This window comes from Heterodontus francisci, chromosome 23, assembly GCF_036365525.1.
Source record: "Heterodontus francisci isolate sHetFra1 chromosome 23, sHetFra1.hap1, whole genome shotgun sequence".
Lineage (NCBI taxonomy): Eukaryota > Metazoa > Chordata > Chondrichthyes > Heterodontiformes > Heterodontidae > Heterodontus > Heterodontus francisci.
In genome coordinates this window covers 34,799,405-34,820,295 of record NC_090393.1, presented here as the reverse complement: position 1 = coordinate 34,820,295, position 20,891 = coordinate 34,799,405, and the positions used below count along the sequence as shown (strand labels likewise).

General features: G+C 40.7%; 1 protein-coding gene across 1 annotated transcript in view; it reads right to left on the bottom strand.

Moving 5' to 3' along the window:
• slc15a4 (solute carrier family 15 member 4) overlaps nucleotides 1-20,891 on the bottom strand; it is a 79,399-nt gene that overhangs the window by 15,723 nt on the left and 42,785 nt on the right. The window contains exon 7 of the mRNA XM_068055064.1: nucleotides 12,829-12,987. Within this exon, the coding sequence (XP_067911165.1) occupies nucleotides 12,829-12,987 (159 nt within the window). The remainder of the gene's footprint in view (nucleotides 1-12,828; nucleotides 12,988-20,891) is intronic.

The window sequence follows — 20,891 nt, the reverse complement described above, 5'->3', positions numbered from 1 at the left end:
ACACTACTTTGGTCCATTTAAGAGAAGAACAACTCTTTTTTTTAATTTTTCTCCTCTAATTGTGGTACGTCAGTACCAACAACATAAAGACAGTGGGTATTGAGGTCCTATGGTCAGACTTTCAGAAGCTAGGGAAGTTGTTAAAAAGTATCACCTCAAAGGTAGTATTTCTGAATTACTTCCAGTGCTACGTGCTAGCGAAAGTAGAAACAGGAAGATAGGGAGGATCAATGCATGGCTTGAAGCTGGTGCAGGAGGAAGGGCTTCAGATTCTTGGGACACTGGGATCAGTTCTGGGGCAGGAGGCACCTATTCAAAAGGGATGGGTTGCACCTCAACAGGACTGAGAACAATGACCTCACAGGAAGGTTCACTAGTGTGGCTGAGGGGAGTTTAAAATAAATTGGAAGGGGGATGGGCACTAGAGGCAGAAAAGAGGTACAAGGTGCAAAAAGGAGTGAGTGTTTGAAAGTACTAGAGAAGGAATTAGATAGGAGCAGACTTAGAAGGACTACGAGGAATACAAAGACAGGTTTGCAATGCACGTATGTAAATACACTAAGTGCAGTGAATAAGATTGGTGAGCTACAAGCACAAATAGTCTTGTGGGCATGTGAGTTAGTGGCAGAAATGGAAACATGACTTAAAAATGGTGCTTAATATTCAAGGATACAAAGTATTCAGAAAAGATAGGGAAAGAAAAAAAAAAGAGGTTGGGTGGCAGTACTGATTAGGGAAGCCATAATAGTTTTGGAAAGGCAGGATGTCCTTGAGGGCAAAAACAGAATCCATTTGGTTACAGTTGAGAGCAAAAAGGGGAAGATCACGCTACTGGGGGTATTCCATTGGTCTCCAAATAGTGTGTGTGAGAGAGACCGAGACAGAGAGAGAAGCAAACCTGCAGGGAAATCACAGAGATGTGCAAGAACTATAGAGTGGTGATATAGGGGATTATAATTATGCAAATTTTGTTTGTTAAAGGGTAAGAAGGGGAGGAATTTCTGAAATGTGTTCAGGAGAACTTCCTTGGCTAATATGTTCTCTGTCCAAATAGGAAGGAGGCAATGCTGGATCTGGTGCTGGAGAATGAGATGGGCCAAGTGGACTAAGTGTCTGTGGAGGAACACTTGGGTAAGAGTGATCACTGTATCATAAGGTTTAGACTAGTAATGGAGAAGAGCAAGGAACAATCTAAAGTAGAGCTTCTAAACTGTAAGAGGGTTAACTTCAATGGGACGGCAGGGAATCTAGTCAGGGTAAAATGGAACCAAAGTTTGACAGGAAAAACTATAACAGTACAATGGGTGATCTTTAAAGAGGAGATGTCTCAGGTACAGGCTCAGTACATTCCAACAGCAGCAAAAGGAAAGCAAACCAAAGCCAGGGTCCTTGGATGACAAGAGAGAGAGAGAATATAATGAAACAAAAAGAGAGGGTGCATGATGCATGTCAGATGAATTCTTCATGCGAGAAACAAGCCAAATACAATAGGTTGAGAGGAAGTGAAGAGGAAAATACGACTGGAAAAGAGAGAATATGAGAATAGAATGGCAGTTAACATTAAAGAAAACCCAAAGATCTTCTACTGGCATTGAATAGTAAGTGGGTAGTAAGAGGTAGGGTGGGGCCTATTAGGTGATATATGCTTAGAGGTGCAGGGCAAGGCTAGAAAACTTAATGAGTACTTCGTATCAGTGTTTACTAAGGAAGAGGATGCTGACCAAATTTCAGTGGAAGAGGAGATGGTAGAAAGAATGGATGTGGTGAAAACGGATAGGAAGGATATACTGGAAAGGCTGACTGTACTTAGAGTGGATGTCGCCTGGTCCAGATGGCTTGCATCCCGAATTACTAAAGGAAGTGGGAGTGCAGATAGCGGAAGGGCTTGCCTTAATCTTCCAATCTTTGTTAGGTACGGAGGAGGTGCCAGAGAATTGGGGAGTGGCAAATGTGACACCCTTATTCACAAAAGGGTGTAAGGACATTCCTACAGTGTGGTCAGTTTAACATCATTTAAGATTTTAAAACTATAATCAGGGGAAGAAAAATCAACAGGCACTTGGAGAATTTTGAGGTAATTAAGGAAGCCAGGTCAGATTTGTAAAAGGCAGATCGTGCTTAACTAATCTAGTTGAATGGAGGCCCAACCAATCTCCATCCACCACATGGCTGAACTTGTTCTCATACTGAACAACAACTCCTTTATCTCCACTCACCTCCTCCAAATAAAAGATGTAGCTATGCCTGCCCTTTTGGAGGATATGTGGAACATTGCTTGTTCCACCACTACCTGGGCTCCCTCCCTCATCTCTTTTTCCGATACATTGATGAATGTAGCGGTGCAGTTTCCTGCTCTCACCCTGAACTGGAAGATTTCATCAACTCTGCTTTCAAATTCCACCTTTCTCTCACCTTCACATGATCTATCTCCAACTTTTCCCTTCCCTTTCTCAGCTTCTCTGTCTCTATTTCTGGGGACAGGCAATGAATATAATATACTCACTAAGTCCCACAGCTATCTCAACTAAACTTCCTCAGACCTGCTTCCTGCAAGGTCTCCATTTCATTCTCCCAGTTTCTCCATCGCATCTGTTCAATGATGCGACCTTCCATACCAGCACTTCAGTAATGTCTTTCATTTTCCAAAACCAAGGACTACCGTATCCCCACCCCCACCATGGTTGGCAGGGCCCTCCCATTTCCTGCACTTCTGCTCTCACCCCTTCCCCTTCCTTCCAGAACAATGATAGGGAGTTCCCTTTGTCCTCATCTTTCACCCCACCAGTCTCTGTATTCAACGGATCATCCTCTGCCATTTCTGCCACTTCCAGCATGACGTCACCATCAAGCACACCTTCCCTTCCCCTCTCAGCATGCTGAAGGGACCTTTCCATCCTGGACACCCTGTCCACTCCTCAATCACCCTCAACACTTCCTCCCCTTCCCACTGCACCTTTACATGTAAGCGCAAGAGATGCAACACCTGTCCTTTTACCTCCTCTCTCCTCACCATCCAAGGCCCCAAATATTCCTTTCAGGTGAAGCAATGATTTACCTTCACTTCTTTCAATTTAATATACTGCATTCACTGCTCACAATGCTGTCTGTTCTACTTTGGGAGACCAAACGCAGATTGGCTGATTGCTTTGCCGAACACCTCAGTTCAGTCTGCAAGCGTGATTCTGGTCACCTGTCATTTTAATTCTACACCTTGCTCTCATGCTGACCTCTCTGTTGTTGGTTCTTGCTGTGTTACATTGAAGTTCAACGTAAAGCAAGGAACAGCATCTCATCATTCGATTAGGCACTCTACAACCTTCTGGGCTAAACATTGAGTTCAGCCATTGTGGACCATAATCTCTGCTCTCATTTTGTTTCATTTCTCATTGCAGGTTTCCATTTTACTCTTGCTTTGCTTTTGGACGACAGCTATTCACCATTCTGCCATTCACACCTCCTCTTAACACATCTTTCATTTCTTTACTTGTCCCATTACCACTCCCTTTGGCCCAACACCACCAACTCTTCTGTCATTTAATCGCTTATCTTTCACCCCATCATAGACCTTCCCTTTTGTTCCTTTTCCATCCACCCCATTTTCACTTGCTCAAAACCTATTACATTTCAAACATTTCCCAATTGTGATGAAAGGTCTCCACAGACGCTGCCTTACCTGTTGAGCATTTTCTGTTTTTATTGCAGATTTCCAGCACCCACAGTATTTTGCTATCTAATTACTTGAGCTACATTACTCGGAAATTAAGCAGCATCTTGACCCATACAAAACATGAATGAGCATATTCAAAATCAACCTACAGTGCATTAAATAGAATACCATAACTCCAACTTCAACTCCTGACATAACGCATTAACCCAACGGGGAAATTATTTCCAGTTATTTGAATTTATTGGTCAGGAAAGAAATCCAATCTTTTAGGGGCAATGCTTGTTACCTGAAAATGCACACATGAAGTAGTAATGATAAAGCTACAATGCTTGCAGAACTTTGAATTATTTTCTGTACTTGATCTGCCTTTGGGATTTACAGAAATATTGCATCAGTAATTGTGCTCTGCCTTTGGGATTTACAGAAATATTGCATCAGTAATTGTGCTTTATTCTGTGGTTTAATTACAGCACAAGTCAATGTTTGACGTAGCTGACATGGTATTTCAGGCTTCGTCAGTGAGCAATTGAAGCATTTCTAAAGGTTTAGGCTTATTGTTTTGAGTCATGTGCTTGAGAACGTTTGCACATTCAGGCAGCCCCAAGAGCTTTGGAACACATTCAACATACCTATGGAGTATATAAAGGATAGTAAAATATGGGAAACTAACAATAGGACAATTTGTATCTTTTCCTTCCATGTAATGTGAAACCAGAAATCAAATTTTAGCAGTAAAACAGAATCTCCAAACTGAAAGGAGAAAACTCAAAACAGAAATAATTAGTTCCGTTTTATTTAAAGTAAAAATGACTGCGTTTTAGGCACTCAGTAGGCATTTTATGCTGGTGATCTCAGTTTTGATTGTATAAAATATAAGAAGTGCTCTAATTATGTAAAAATATTCATTATTTTTTTCTTCTTTGAATAATAGAACGACACAGCACAGTAGACAGCCATTTGGCTCATTGTGCTAGTGCCGGCTCTTTGAAAGAGCTGTCCAATTAGTCCCACTTCCCTGTTCTTTCATCAGAACCCAGCAAATGTTTCCCTTCAAGCATTTATCCAATTCAGTTTTAAAATTTATTACTGAATCCGCTTCCACATCATTTCAGGCATTGCATTCCAGATCATCATAACTCAGTGCGCAAACATTTTTTTTTCTCTTGTTGCCTGTTGTTTTGTTGGCAATTAACTTAAATCCTATACACCAAGCTGGAAAATGCATATTGTTATACTGCATTAAAAAGAAAACAAATTTCATCACGGGTACAGTACTTTTTCATCTGTGATTCAACTACTGCATGGATAACCCATCAATATAAATCACTAAAGACAAACAGTAGCAACTTCGAAAACAGAAGCAAAACATTTGCTTGGCTTATTAAAAAAAATTATAAGTTGCCAAGTCAAGTCAGTTGTTGGAGTGATTCAGTTGCAGTATAATATTATAATATAATGAAAGTATTTGCCTACAAGCAAAATACTGTATTAAACTTCTCTGTTACCCAACAGTATTACTGATGCATCAAACAGAAATGCTTATAGTCCTGGACTCTTCTTGGGGATTAAAAAAACATTTCTTACTCCGCTTCTGAAACAACCACAACCAGATAAATATAATATTGGAATGGAATAAAATGTTACTTCTATTTTTTCATTTCAATGTGGCCTTTATCTGGACATAATTTTTTTTTTGTTATTTAAATTGTGGTTTTGTTTTTCAATATTTGCAAGTATTGGCAGACACCCTCAAGCATTTCATCATTCCTTGTGCATAAGCTCTTGAATATTTTCATTACATAAATTATACTGCAGCTGTCTGATCTTTTTTCAGTCCAAGTGATAGGAGAGGGGAATGAGATGTAAGCAGGAGAGTATTGGGTGAGTTTAATTTCACATAGGGTGGAAGTCCAGAGTCTGGTGAGAAGATCATTAGAGAAATTAATCTCACAGGTGAGAAGGGTACAGGTAGAGATTTCAGCCTGGCAAGGGCAAGGACATGTAATAAACATTTCAGCAGTAGTGAGGAGGTACAGTTGGAGGTGGGCGAGAAAGGTACACACAGTTTAGGTCTCCTTATCTACGGAAGGATATACTTGCATTGAGGGAATGCAACAGAGGTTCACCAGACTAAACCCTGAGATGGCAGGATTGTTTTATGAGGAGAGATTGCAGAAACTGGGTCTGTATTCTCTAGAGTTTCAAAGAGTAAGAAGTGATCGCATTGAAACTTACAAAATTCTTACTGGGCGTAACAGGGTAGATGTGGATAGGAAGTTTCTCTGGCTGGTGAGTCTAGAACAAGGAGACAGAGTCTCAGAATAAGGGGCAGGCCATTTAAGACTGAGATGAGGAGGAATTTCTATACTCTGAGGGTGGCGAATCTGTGGAATTCTCTAACCCAGAGGGCTGTGAAAGCTCAATCATTGAGCATGTTCAAGACAGAAATCGATAGATTTCTGGATACTAATGACATCAAGGGATATGGGGATAGTGGGAAAAAATAGCATAGAGATAGATGAGCAGCCATGATCTGTTTGAATGGTGAAGCAGGCTCAATGGGCTGAATGGCCTACTCCTGCTCTTATTTCCTATGATCCTATAGGATTAGAAGCTCCTAAGATGACAGTGAAGGGGCAAAAGGAGAAGCCAATGTAGGAGACTGTACTCTGTCATGGCAATACTATCTTTACTATGATTCAGTGGCCATAAAATGTACACAGTACCCACATGGGGTTCAATCCTTATGCTACAATAATACAATCTCTTTAGATTTGTACTATATCTGCTAATGCAACCCAGTACTTTCTGGCGAAAGGTTATCAACCGGAAACATAATTCTCTCTCTCTCTCCACAGATGCTGCCAGATCCATCAAGTATTTCCAGCATTATTTGTGTTTGTTCCAGTACTTTATTTGCTGTTTTCACTTCACAGTAAGTTTGCTGACACTTGTAGTTTTATTAGCCATGGCCTGTGTTAAATCTTGGCTAGGTGGTAGAACTTTCGCCTCAGAGTCAGAAGATCATGAGTTCAAGGCCCGCTCCAGACACTTGAGCATTCAATCTTGGCTTACACTGCAGTACGGTACTGAGGGAATGCTGCACAATCAAAGGTGCCGTTTTTCCGATAAAACGCTAAGGAGAGATCGCTTCTGCCCCCTCAGGTGCATGTAAAAGATCGGAAATAGGAGCAGAGGAGTTCTCTCAGTATCCAGGCTAACATTTATCCTTCAACCAGCATCACTAAAACTGATTAAGTTATCATTTATTGCTCTTTTTGTGGGACACTGCAGTGTGGCATTTGGCTGTTCTGCCAACAGTCACTACACATCAAAGTACTTCATTGGCTGTGAAGTGCTTTGGGATATCCTATAGACATGAAAGACATCATAAGAATCAAGTTTTTTTTTTCTTTACTGTAATCCTTAGGTCCACGCGCTACCTCACTATTTCAATTTAACACACACCCCTTCTATGGTTCCTTGTCCCCATAAGCAATCATTTTGCACTCATTTCACTTTGAATCTGTCACTTATTGGTCCAGTTATTTAAAGATCTAGACGCTACTAAAACTGGTTGCATTGTTGTCAAATGCTTTCTGAAAATCATCTGTAAAGTCAGCTGCATTGCTTGTGGTTCACTGTCAATAACACTTTTGGAAAAACTCTGCACTTCAGTTTAAATTCAGGATTTTCCTTTCCTGAATTCATGCCAAATTCTTTAACAAGGTTTGCCTTTCCAAACTGTTCACCTGTGACATCTCTCAAGACATTTTCCAAAAGACTTTCATTTCATTGGACATTAGACATATTGGTCCATTGATTCCAAGTTTGTCTTAGCTAGGTTCTGAGTAATGTGTTCATGTTGGTGGAACCTGAGCAGTTCTCTCATGGATTCAGAAAACTTATAAAAATCTCGTTAAAGCCTCAGTAATTTTGGCTTTGATAACCTTTAAAACTTGTTGGTCTAAGTTGTTTGAACCAAACATTGTTTTAAGAATATTTATCCTTTTTATTTGCATATACTACCTCTCTCATCCTTTGCTGTTCCTGAAAATCTGAGGACAACTTTGCCTTTTTTTCTTGGATAAAGACAAATGTGAATAATTGATAGCTGTTTCTGTCCCCTATTATTTTTAAATGAACCAATACTTTCTTTCATCCTTTGTTTACCATGTATAAATTTAATAAACCCTTTTGTAAATTGACAGGTTCCTAGAAATGCTTTCTCTGGGATTCCTTTTGCCACGTTTCATATTTTGTTGCAATTTACCCTATCTTTTTGCCCTAGAGCCCAGCCCATATACGTTATGAAAGCCTTCTACTTATCTCCAGCATCATTTTTTGCATCCTTACCCTTTTGAATTGGTTTTGGTTGAGTTGGATTTAATTTCTGAGGTACGGATTAGTAAATGTTAGCCACTGGTAGTGGTCAGAGCGACATAGAGTGTAAGGAGTTGGGTTTAATAAAAAGTCTAGTGAAAGCATAATTCAACATCCTACTAGCTTATCTCTTACGCCAGTCTTCATGAATCTTACTTGTATCTTATTTCAAATATATGAAATATAATTACAAAATAGCCTTAAAAACAAAAGCACAATAAGACATTCTTAATGTTTCCTCAATCCAAATGGGAAAAATATGGATGCATAAAGATGTGGGATAATAACTAGTCTGAGAATTAAATGCTGAGGATAATTTGCTTACTCTACAGTAATGATGAGTTTAAACTTCCACTGAATCAGGGTCCTGTGAGATGGTTGTACTTTAGTACAGATAGTTTATAGTAGAAACAAGTAATTATATTTAATTTATACACATTTAGTCTTCAATACAAAACACAGCTAAACTGTCTTTTTAATATGCATCCCAACTATTTTTCTTTACTTTTTCAGATTTTTTTTTGCCCTAGTGATTAATGTAATATTTAAATTGAACCTATCAGATAACAGCTATCAATCCACCACATTACTGTTAGAACAGTCGTAATCCCAGAGTTACTGACTTATCAACTTTAAGGAGTCACTTAACCTTTTTTCAATGAGCATTGGTGAATGAAAAGAATCCATGAACCAGTAGAAACTAAACAATATTTGACCTATTCTGAATTCACTTCACTACATCTATAAGTAGCAATTAATGATTTGCCCATTTATAATGCATAAAAATTCCACTCCAACTTTTCACAGCCAAATGAAAAGCAGAATTTTCAAACACTGCTGAACAAGCCAAACTCCATTGTGCCAAACAAACAGATTTATATCTAGTAGACTTATTGACCGATTGTCAATTATCCTCGAGGTTCAAACAAATGAGAAAGATACGGGGAAAGCATAAATTTATAAAGCTTTTCACAATATGACTGACAGACAACCATAATGAAAATACCATGTCATTTGAAAGTGATCATTATGAATGAAAAGGCATATGATAGCCTGCCAAAGTGTGCATTAAACATTTCAGCTAGACTTTAAGAGATCATTCTCTTTCCTGATCAGCCTCATTTATTTTTCATGAGGACAAATAATTTGTCACAAGGCTTTGGTAATACTGGGTGATTTAAAAAAAAGTGAGCCTCTCAGCCAAGTTACTTAGATGCCACCTGCTGGCCTTTGACATCAGCAAAATTTCCTCTGGAGAGGACAGTAAATATGTTTTTATTTTGCATATTGAAAAAAAGTGCTATAATGAAATAGTTATACTTTAGTGTTCCATTATAGATGTGGTTGTTAATCAGATATGCATTTTCTTTTCAAGAGCTATTCCACCTATTCCATTTTGCTTTGGAAAACTATTCTTGGGCTACTTGTGTAGCAATTTAGCTGCTTAGTTAGGTAGTCAGTGCACATGAATAGCTCAAGGGCTGAATTTTACCAGCCCCGCGACACCACGGGGCAGGGGGACCTCAGTGCAGCTCCCCCCCCACCCCCCCCGCCACCTGGCAGCGGGCCCTTCATCTCCATATACAAATGAATGTTAATAAGATGTAAATGTACTTACCTGCAGGCGGCAGCCGTCCTACGCCGATTTTACGGCCGCCATTCGTGCTCTGCACGCCTTCAGAGCTCCACACTGAGTTCCAAGGTGAGAAACCGGTGGGGAGGGGAGAGTAATAAAAATTGCAGGGCAGGAAGGGTGGAGGATGGAGAAATCAATTTTTCTTGGATGTGGGGATGGTAGGAAGGGGTTATAGGCCAAATGTTAGAAGTTGAGGGGGTAAAGTTCGGGTAGGGAAAAAAGCAGTGCCTGAAATGACCATTGGGAGGTTGGGGAAGGGCCATCCACATTTTTCTTAGTTTTTCATAAAAATTTAACACTGCTGCACTTTTAAAAATTAAAAGTAATTCTAAGGGCTTAAAACCCTTTAAAAATGGCACCGGCGCCTGCACAATAGTGCCAGACGCCGTTGCCAGGGACGCGGAGATGGGGCTCCTCAGGGGCAGTTCCATGTCGGAAGGCCACTGAGTTGAAAGCGCATCGCCAAGGAATGCGGCACCCCATTAAAATTCAGCCCCAAATGTCTATGATTAATTTTCTAAAACAATTCTATTCACTAGTAAACTAAAGAAGGCATCAATAATGGAGTTCTTACAGTAAAGATGTGCCCAGTGCTAAACATCTATTGGGACATATGGGGTTCACCTCAGAATAAAGTAGTAACTTTTATCCTCTTTTCTCTTACCTCCATCCCACCCTCCGATGCAACGTTGTTGGTTTTATACTGTGAAGGAGACTTTGTCAAAAATGGATGAATGCACTGACAAGCACCACAAAGCTACAGCTGACTGGCCTTGAAGATTCTTGACCAAGCGTGGGAGTGTGTTAAAGCCTGGAGACTCAGCACTAACTGCTGTTTTATGCATTAACCACAAGTCTAATAGCTGCCTACAGTGCTCCAGCAACACTTTGGCAGTGAGTCGTAAGTAATTCAGTTTAAGGGAGTACAAAAGAGAAAGACAAAGCAGAAAGAGAGAGGAAGAGCTGGGATTGGCCATCAGATACTCAGATTTGCCCAAGTTAACTTAAAGCTTGATGCAGACACATGATATGCACTCAGTTCCTAAAAGCACTTAAAATAAAGCAAGTAATAAAATGCTCATACTATTGGAAGCAGAGCCAAACTGGTTAAAAACAAATCAACAATGGTTGTGAGAATGCAGAGTGCACTGCCGCTGAAGGCCACCGATTCAGAATCAGTTGAGATGGTTAACCAAGAAGTAAGGATGTGAAGAAAAGGCAGACAATTAGAATTTAAAAATTGGTGTGTAGGAGTGGTTGAGTGAAATAACCGAATCTTGTTCCTAGGTACCTAAAATATGCAGATAAGAACTTTTATCATTTGTAATTTTAAAAAAGCTTGCTGGCAACTTTAATTTTGTGCATTCAGGCTGAATAAAAAAGGGCTACAATATCTGCTTCTGCAATAAGTTTGTGTACATAGAATACGCCAGATAAAATTCTACTATCCTTTTGTAGAACAAGATAGTACTTTAAAAAAATGTGTAGCAGAATAAAATCATGTCGTATCACTCAGCAGGTCTGGCAGCATCCTTTCAACAGATGCTGCCAGACCTGCTGAGTGATTCCAGCATTTCTTGTTTTTATTTCAGATTTCCAAACTCTGCAGTATTTTGCTTTTATTAAAATCATGTCGTATCTAGATTTAATAGGCTACTCCAGTATTTAATTACAGTCAGAAGGGGATTTTGCAGATCTGTAAGGAACATTATCCTTACCATACACACCTTTGCGGTATTTACAAATTGTAATGCAGCCTTTCAATAACATATGTTGCAGAATATGAACAGTTGCTTAAAGTTGTTGGGCTAATGTACTTAAATTGGTTTTATTGCATGGATTTAGCTTTTTCAAAAAAGGCACATTTTTATAACACTATCTTCTCCCGCTCAAATGAGTTAACAGCAGTTTCTGAACCTGTACCTTTTTGCGTTCAGCCTTTGTACAGATATGTATCCTATTTGCAGTAATCTGTTTATTGGATTTAATGCAGCTTTGCATTGGTGATAATCTTTCTTCAAAATGGTGGATATTAACACAGATCAGAGAGCTTACAGATTAAAGGAACAAATATCTTTCTTTACAATTAAATAGTACGATGAATGGGCTAATGACCATTAATCAAAGTCAAGCAAATAAAACAATTTGACCCTTTAAGAAATTAGGCACTAGCTTCAAAATCCAAGGATTAGGGCAATGAAAATTAAATTAATGTTTAGCCCTCGGAAATGGCCTAGGAAGCCACTCAGTTGTCAAGGGCAATTAGGGATGGGCAACAAATGCAGGCCTTGCCAGTGATGCCCACATCCCATAAAAGAATTTTTAAAAAAGTACCGGCAAGGGTCCGCATTGCCTCTTCTGGTGAAGACCCGTCGCATTATGTGCCAATTAAGTACTTAAGTGGACAGCAGTGAGCCTTCTCTGGGATCAAGGACCCTGGCAACGGAGGTCCGCCTGCTGAGAGCTGTCGGCCAATCATAGGCTGGCAGCTCTTTAACTGAGCAGCGCCATCGCGCAGGCGGTGGCTGCTGCCAGTAATGGACTTGTCCGAGGTGCTGGAATTAGGCCAAAGGTAAGTCAGGGCAAGAGGGGTTTCGCGGGGTGGGGGTCGCGGGGCAGGATGTAGGAAGGTCAGCAGCAACGGTAAGGTGCGGCTCTCAGCGGTTCCCCCCTTCCCAATGTTGGGCCCCTCATTCAGGCACTAAGTGCCTTTTAATGAGGGACTCCACCCCAGAGCCAGCTAGCCACCCGCATAAGTTTGCATGGATGCTCCCCGTGCAGCGACAGGCCCGCCCGCTGCTGGACTAATTCCGCGGGCTGAGGCCCTTAGTTGGACATTAATTGCTCGAAGGGCCTCAATTGGTGGCGGGGCAGAAAGTCATTTACAGGCGTTCCCACCCTGGACTTAATTTGGGTGAAGGAGGGGCCCCCCCAACACTATCCCACCCGATTATATGCTCTCCCCGCTTCCAAAGTCAACGCGGGAGAGCATAATACTCCCCCCATTTTCCGGAGGCAGCGGCATGCTTGTTCGCATTATAGTAATATACCCATCAAATCCAAATATAAATAATCTTATTTTCTAATCAAGTAATGATTTTTCATAATTCTGTTTTATTTACATAAAACCACAATTACTCACCAAAATCACTCTTGCAATTCATCCAACCAATCCCATCAACAGATACTAGGGCTAGAAGCCCTGAACCAACGAAAGAGCCAACACCAGTGAAGAAAAAAAACAGACCCATGATAGCACTTTGCATAGACTTGGGGGCAGCTGAGTAAGCAAACTCCAGACCTGAAAAACCATAAATTGAAGAGCACATTTAACAATTCCATCAAAGAGTGAGGAGCTGGATATAGATTAATCTATGGTTTACTGAAATTATTTTCCAGTTTTAAATAGAATTGCAACCAGCACATCTTTTATTACATACATTCAAAAATAATTCTGTAAATTTCTATTTTAAAAAAAAACAAGATTACAGAGAAAACCAATTTATTTTAATTCTGAAATTATATTCTTGATACAGAATCCATTTAACATTAGTACATAAAAGCTACCTAAATTTTTAATCTTTGCTTCACACCAAAGGTAAAATTATAGCATAGATCCAAATCAGAACTTGACCTTGCTGGGAGAGAAGCAGCACAAGACTCCTTACAGTGGTAGTCTCGCATCACTTAAGTTTGACAATGCACGGCGTAATTACAGTACACCATCAAACTGGGTTTAATAGTACCCAAGATGTCCCTTGGAGTCCTGGATGATGTTTAAACCTATCTGCAATTAATTTAAAAAATAACATGGATCTTTCCTGGGCAAAAGAATTTGAATTTCAGACATACAGGTGGCAGGTAATGTAAATAGGGTACTGTCTGGCTGGAACAGGTAACTTTTTTCTAAGCACAGTGAGTGATTAGGAGCTGGAAGGCATTGCCTGAGAGTGTGGTGAAGGCAGGTTCAATCGTGGCTTTTAAAAGAGAATTGACATTTAGCTAGGACTAGGTGAGTTGCTCTTACAGAGAACCAGGATTGAATGGCTTGCTTCTGTGCTGCAATCATTCTATGATACTATGCAGTTACCTGCTTGAGATTGGTAGCTGCAGTGTGCACATAGCAAGAGAAGTTCAGATTTGGATAATATATCCTTTAGAATTTTAGCTGCCACAGTCCAGAATATGCTGAAATTGTTTTTTAAAATATCACAATCGAAAAACACATAAATTGAATAACATTTAGATTATTTTAATCCAATTTCATTATCCCTTCAATAGATATGCTTCACAATCTAATCCTAAAGCTAATGCTCAGGATTTATTGCACTTCACTGCTGTTCCTTACCATTCAGCACTGCTATGTTAATGCAAACAATGGTACTGTATATGAGTGTGAAGATGATCCACTATTATAGCCATTTTGAATCTTAGTGGTGTTCTGGACTACAGGTCTGGACTCTTTACTTAGGTTTATCAATAGAAAATAGTAGCTGTTCTCAAATCATAAATGGATATGTGACAAAATTGATTTTGCATCCAGCAGTTATTGAAAACAAACCAGCTCCTGATGGAAAAGTATCCAAAATGTTCTATATTTAAAAAGGTGTCTGTTAGCTGAATAAGTTACCATATTTTAATTAGGGTAGGGCAGAATTTCCCAAACAAGATGATCAGGGAGGCATGAGGAGGAAGGGCTGTGATGAATGCAAAGTGCCGAAGCCCACCCGCTCTGCATCTTCCAGCAGCATGTCCCCGATTTAACTGGAGCAGCAAAGGTTTGAAGTTGCATTCATTAAAGTGAATAATTTGTTTGTCTACCAATTTGTTTGGCAATCAGACTGATTAAAACATTTACTGAATAGTCACATGAATAGATCATCATGTGAGGGTCTAGAGAGGCTAGAGAAGAGATTTATAGGGATGCTGCCAGGAATGGAGAATTTTAGCTATGAGGAAAGAATAGATAGGCTGGAGTTGTTTTTTTTGGAACATAGGAGGATGAGGGGTGATATAATTGAGATGTGTAAAATTTATGAGGGGCCTAAATGAAGTGGATAGAAATAACATATTTCCGTTAGCAGAAAGGTCAATAACCAGGGGACATATTTAAAATAATTGGTGGCAGGATTGGAGGGGAGTTAAGGGTAATTTTTTTCACCTAGAGGGTGGTGGAGGGTCTGAAACCCTCATTGCTTTTAAAAAAACACTTGGTTATGCACTTGAGGTGCCATAACCTACAGGGTTATAGGCCAAGAGCTGGAAGGTGGGATTAGAATAGACAGCTCATTTTTTGGCTGGCACGGACAGGGTGGGCCGAGAGGCCCTCTTCTGTATGGTAAATCTTTCTTTGTTTCTATCACTAGCTGGTGGAGCTTCCTTATTAAAATGAAATGTGTGTGAATTATCAATAACATGCTAAACTTGTACTATACCAAGCCAGCTTATTCTCACTCAGATTACTTTCTGACCAATACAAGTGCCAATTGCTAAGCAAATTGACTAAAGATCAAAACTGATTTCACTATTTGTTTTATTATCGTAATGTTAGAATAGTATCTGACAATCAGTTTTGTACCATGCATGTAAGGAACACATGGCCAAATAAGTTCATTGATTGAGAGAAAGAAGAATGGATGGTTCAGTAGGTTACACAATTTGGACAGAATGAATTCAGTTCTTACGGGCACAGGTTTAACATTGAACTGGCAATTTACTTTAGAGAAGCTACAGGATGGTTGGAATGTGCAATGCCAAAATTTCACCCTGGTGCAACATGGCATGCTCTTCCACAGTTAGAATTGATGCAGGTTAGAAATGCTTTGTTCTACTTAATCTGACAGTGTTTCATCCTGACACTGAGCCTGAAAGAGAATGTGTTACCCACTCTCATAAGCAAAAATACTTAAGTTTATTGATTAATTATTTGCATTTCTACTTAATACACATTTAAAATCTTTTATTAATTATAGCCTGGAAATTACTGATAGAAGACTACAAAATACTGTTTCTTAGAAAGAGAGGGAGCTTTAGAAATTAGAAATATGCTTAGAATAAACACATATTTAATAGCCTGAAATAGGTAAAAGAATAAAATAGTGCAGTAAGTTTCATTTTACTGGAAACTGCTTAAAGTTTTCTAGGAACAAACTAGTGGTATGATTATTCTTTAATGATACCTGGAAAGGGGTCATGGTCAGATGAGACCTCTGCAATAATGGGAGTGCAACTGGATAGATACTTAAAACAAATAACTATACTTCAAAGCTGTGTTAGGATTTTCAGTTAGCCTTGCATAATTAAGATGCTTGCGAAAGTTAATCAGTGTGTGCAAGTAGAATAGAAGGTATATGGGGATAGTGAGGGAAAATGGCATTGAGGTAGATCAGCCATGATCTGGCTGAATGACGAAGCAGGCTCGAGGGGCCAACTGGCCTACTCCTGCTCCCATTTCCTACGTTCCTTTAGCGAACAAAGCTGCAGTTCAATAGTCTGATGAGGAATTAGGCCACTTAGACTGTAGAGCCATTGCGAACAGATTAACAAGCCTTATGAAAAGTCTTGAGCATAAATAAATGAATACAGGCTAATACAAACAATGAAACCCCTGAAAGCCGGTTTAAAAGTCAGAGATGAGATGGAAATGAGTTATAAAACCAATCATAGGGAAGAGCCTAAGGTGAGATAAGGAAAGATGATATAAAGGCCTGGTTGATCAAGGTATGTGCCAAGGCTCTGGAAGCTCATGGCAGGTGGATAACATTTACCCTATGGTTTACACAAAGAATTCGACATATTATTGGGCAGAGTGTGGGAAAATGGCGCACTGACACGGAACACAAAAGTCCGAGTGTATCAGGCCTGTGTCCTCAGTACCTTGCTCTACGGCAGCGAGGCCTGGACAACGTATGCCAGCCAAGAGCGACGTCTCAATTCATTCCATCTTCGCTGCCTTCGGAGAATACTTGGCATCAGGTGGCAGGACTATATCTCCAACACAGAAGTCCTTGAAGCGGCCAACATCCCCAGCTTATACACACTACTGAGTCAGCGGCGCTTGAGATGGCTTGGCCATGTGAGCCGCATGGAAGATGGCAGGATCCCCAAAGACACATTGTACAGCGAGCTCGCCACTGGTATCAGACCCACCGGCCGTCCATGTCTCCGTTATAAAGACGTCTGCAAACGTGACATGAAATCGTGTGACATTGATCACAAGTCGTGGGAGTCAGTTGCCAGCATTCGCCAGAGCTGGCGGGCAGCCATAAAGACAGGGCTAAATTGTGGCGAGTCGAAGAGACTTAGTAGTTGGCAGGAAAAAAGACAGAGGCGCAAGGGGAGAGCCAACTGTGCAACAGCCCCAACAAACAAATTTCTCTGCAGCACCTGTGGAAGAGCCTGTCACTCCAGAATTGGCCTTTATAGCCACTCCAGGCGCTGCTTCACAAACCACTGACCACCTCCAGGCGCGTATCCATTGTCTCTCGAGATAAGGAGGCCCAAAAGATTGGGCATTTTATATTGAGGATCTTTATAGGGCAATTAAGTCCTGTCAATATAACACCCAAGTCCACCCTGAAAAAGTGTATAAAGTAAGAGACTTGGAAGACCTTAGTGCAGTGGAGAGAAACTGCTAAGGGTGGATCCATGCTAACACTCTTGGTTAGTTTGAGAAGTCATGAAGACGTGAGACAGAGAAGAACAAAGAACAGTACAGTACAGGAACAGGCCATTCGGCCCTCCAAGCCTGCGCCGATCTTGATGCCTGCCGAAACTAACACCTTCTGCACTTCCGGGGCCCATATCCCTCTATTCCCTTCCTATTTATATATTTGTCAAGATGCCTCTTAAACGTCGCTATCGTATCTGCTTCCACCACCTCCCCTGGTAGCAAGTTCCAGGCACTCACCACCTTCTGTATAAAAAACTTGCCTCGCACATCCCATCTAAACTTTGCCCCTCGCACCTTAAACCTATGTCCCCTAGTAACTGACTCTTCCACCCTGGGAAAAAGCTTCTGACTATCCACTCTATCCATGCCGCTCATAACTTTGTAAACCTCTATCATGTCGCCCCTCCACCTCCCTCGTTCCAGTGAAAACAATCCGAGTTTTTCCAACCTCACCTCATAACTAATGCCCTCCAGACCAGGCAACATCCTGGTAAACCTCCTCTGTACCCTCTCCAAAGCATCCACGTCCTTCTGGTAGTTGGCGACCAGAATTGCACGCAATATTCTAAGTGTGGCCTAACTAAGGTTCTGTACAGCTGAGGATCTTTATAGGGCAATTAAGTCTTGACAAGAAGGAAAAAAAAGAGCTGTTCGTGCATGCCAGCCATCCTGTCCAACCTGGACTGGTACTTGCTACTTGTCACGGTTGTATGTTTTTGCTGTATAACTAGTGCATCATACTCAACGTACCCACCATATTGGTTACAGTCGATCCTGATTGATTAGATAATTGATAACAAATTGTGCTTAAATTAAAATGTCAACAAATTGGTGGGCTTAAAATCACAACAGGACACACGAGACCTGAATCTCTGGGGGCTGGGGGTGTCCTCAGTTTACTCACGGACAAGCAGACTGGCATCTAGTTTAGGTAACATATTTGAAATTATTTACTTACTGAACAAAGTAAACTTATTTACTTTTGAAACTGTGTAGGTTAAGATTTAGATTTAGAGATTTAGAGATACAGCACTGAAACAGGCCCTTCGGCCCACCGAGTCTGTGCCGACCATTAACCACCCATTTATACTAATCCTGCACTAATCCCATATTCCTACCACATCCTCACCTGTCCCTATATTCCCCCTACCACCTACCTATACTAGTGGCAATTTTATAATGGCCAATTCACCTATCAACCTGCAAGTCTTTTTGGCTGTGGGAGGAAACCCACGCAGACACAGGGAGAACCTGCAAACTCCACACAGGCAGTACCCAGATTTGAACCCGGGTCGCTGGAGCTGTGAGGCTGCGGTGCTAACCACTGCGCCACAGTGAACATTTGGTGCTTTTAGAAACATAGGAACACAAGAACAGGAACTGGCCATTCAGCCCCTCTAACAGGTTCCACCATTCATTCGATCAAGGCTGATCTGTCTCTTAACTTCATCGACCAGCTTTGGTTTTCTAACCCTTAATATCCTTGTCCAACAAAAATTTATCAATCTCTATTTTGAAATTTTCAATTGACCTGACTTCAACGGTGTTTTTTTGGAGGAGAGTTTTCCAGATTTCCAATGCTCTGTGTGAATCACCTCTGAATGACATAGCTCTAATTTTAAGGTTATGTCCTCTTATTATGTACTCTCCCATCAGAGGAAACAGATCTCTCTTTCTTAGGTCCAGAGTGGATGACCTCACAATTTTCCACATTGAATTCCATCTGCCAGTTTTCCCCAGAACTTTGGACAATTACTTTCCATCTTAATCTTTCATAATTTGCTATTGTATAATGGGAAAGAAATGCAATATGGTCACTAAATTCAAATGGTTTAATGTATGAAATGTAATGAGTACAAAAATGTATGACATCGTAAAACAACTAAGGCAATAACTTTCAGCTCCACAATGTAACCAGTAGCTAATTATTGTTCTTCAATTTGATACATTACACTAACAGTAAAACTAAAGTGCAGTAAGTGAATATGAATGCTGATATGCAACCTTAGCAGGTGAACGATGAATGTAGGCAAATACATTTATATATCAAAACCAGAACCAGCATTCCAACGCACTACTGCAAATTTAGGTCTTCCCATCAAAAGAGGTAGTTTGCTTTTCTTTTTAAAGATTAAGGCCCCAAAATTCCAATTGGGTCAAGGCATCAATGGGGTGAAACTCAGATTTGTAAACCCAGAAAACAGAGCGGGACTCAGTTCCATCCCAATTCCCATTTACACCATTAGGAAAAATTTTGGTGGAGTTTGGCATGGGAAAATCTACTGCCTGCCCCTCTATGCCAGGGGAAGCATGTCTGGAATTTTCCAGGTTTCCAACTTTCCCAGAACTTCTGCCAGATGAGCATTAGCATGTCCTGCTGAGGCTGTGGGAAAAGGCCCCCAAACTCTTCTGGTCAAAGGTAATTGCTCCAAAAATGGATCAATTATGTTAAATAAAATAAAATACTCCACTGGAAGTTGAAGGTGTGGACAATTCACCTGCGTGTTGGGGCTTTGCATGGTGCCATTCCAACTTTGTTCCAGGTAGATGCCAATTGAGGTGCCCCGACTGACACAATGGCCCTGATATTTACTGAGGCAGATTATGTATTGGGGGAATGGAATTTCAGACAGGAAATCTGAGTTGCCCTGCATGCTGGAGTTTTAATTCCACAGGGTTAGTCTTTGCCATTTGGATCCCCACCTGGAATTCAGCCTGATTGATAGGCTTGGCTTCCAGTCAGGCAGGGAGCACACTGCAGGACCAGGTAGATCTGATCCAAGACCTGAAGGTGTCGGATTCTGATGGTGGAGGAGCTTGGGGGCTGGAGAAACACTTCTGCTCCTTCGGCTCCATGAGGAGTGATGTGAAGGCACTTACCTTCTCCCTGAAGCTGACCTTGTTTTGCTTCGAAATCTGCAAAGCAGATTAAATTAGAGGCTTTTAGCCTCATTTAGGCATTTAAAATGTCAACCCCCCTCCGCCCCCCCTTCTGGGAGAAGGTTGGCTGCCCACCCCTTCTCCTGTCCCAGTAAAACCTGAAAGTTGGCAGGTTGAAGCTAGCTACCCAACACGCTCAGAATTGTTCCCCATTTAACCCCGACCTGCACCCAATCCCACAGGAACACCCTTGTTAAAATTCCCCTGCATGAGTACGCAAGTGAACTGATCAGTCCCATAATTGGGGATGTAGTCTGGCCCAATCTGCTGCCATTCTGGAGGAGCAGGCTGATCAAAATTTCAAGACCCCTATGTTTAAAGCATATCGACTTTAACAAAGTCTTAAATATATAAAATTAATTTCACTAAAATGAGTATAGCTGATCCATTTATGAAACCCTAGCTGTAAATTCTTACATAATATATCAGTATTTATTTAGTTTCTCCAGATATCATGCTGATCACCAACCCATTTGCAGTCAGGGCTTTGTGTGGCATTATACTCAACAACTTCAGTAGATTTTGCAGCTTGGGCTAAATTTTTTTAAATGTATCATAAAATTGTTTTTAAACTTTATTCTCCATATTAAAAT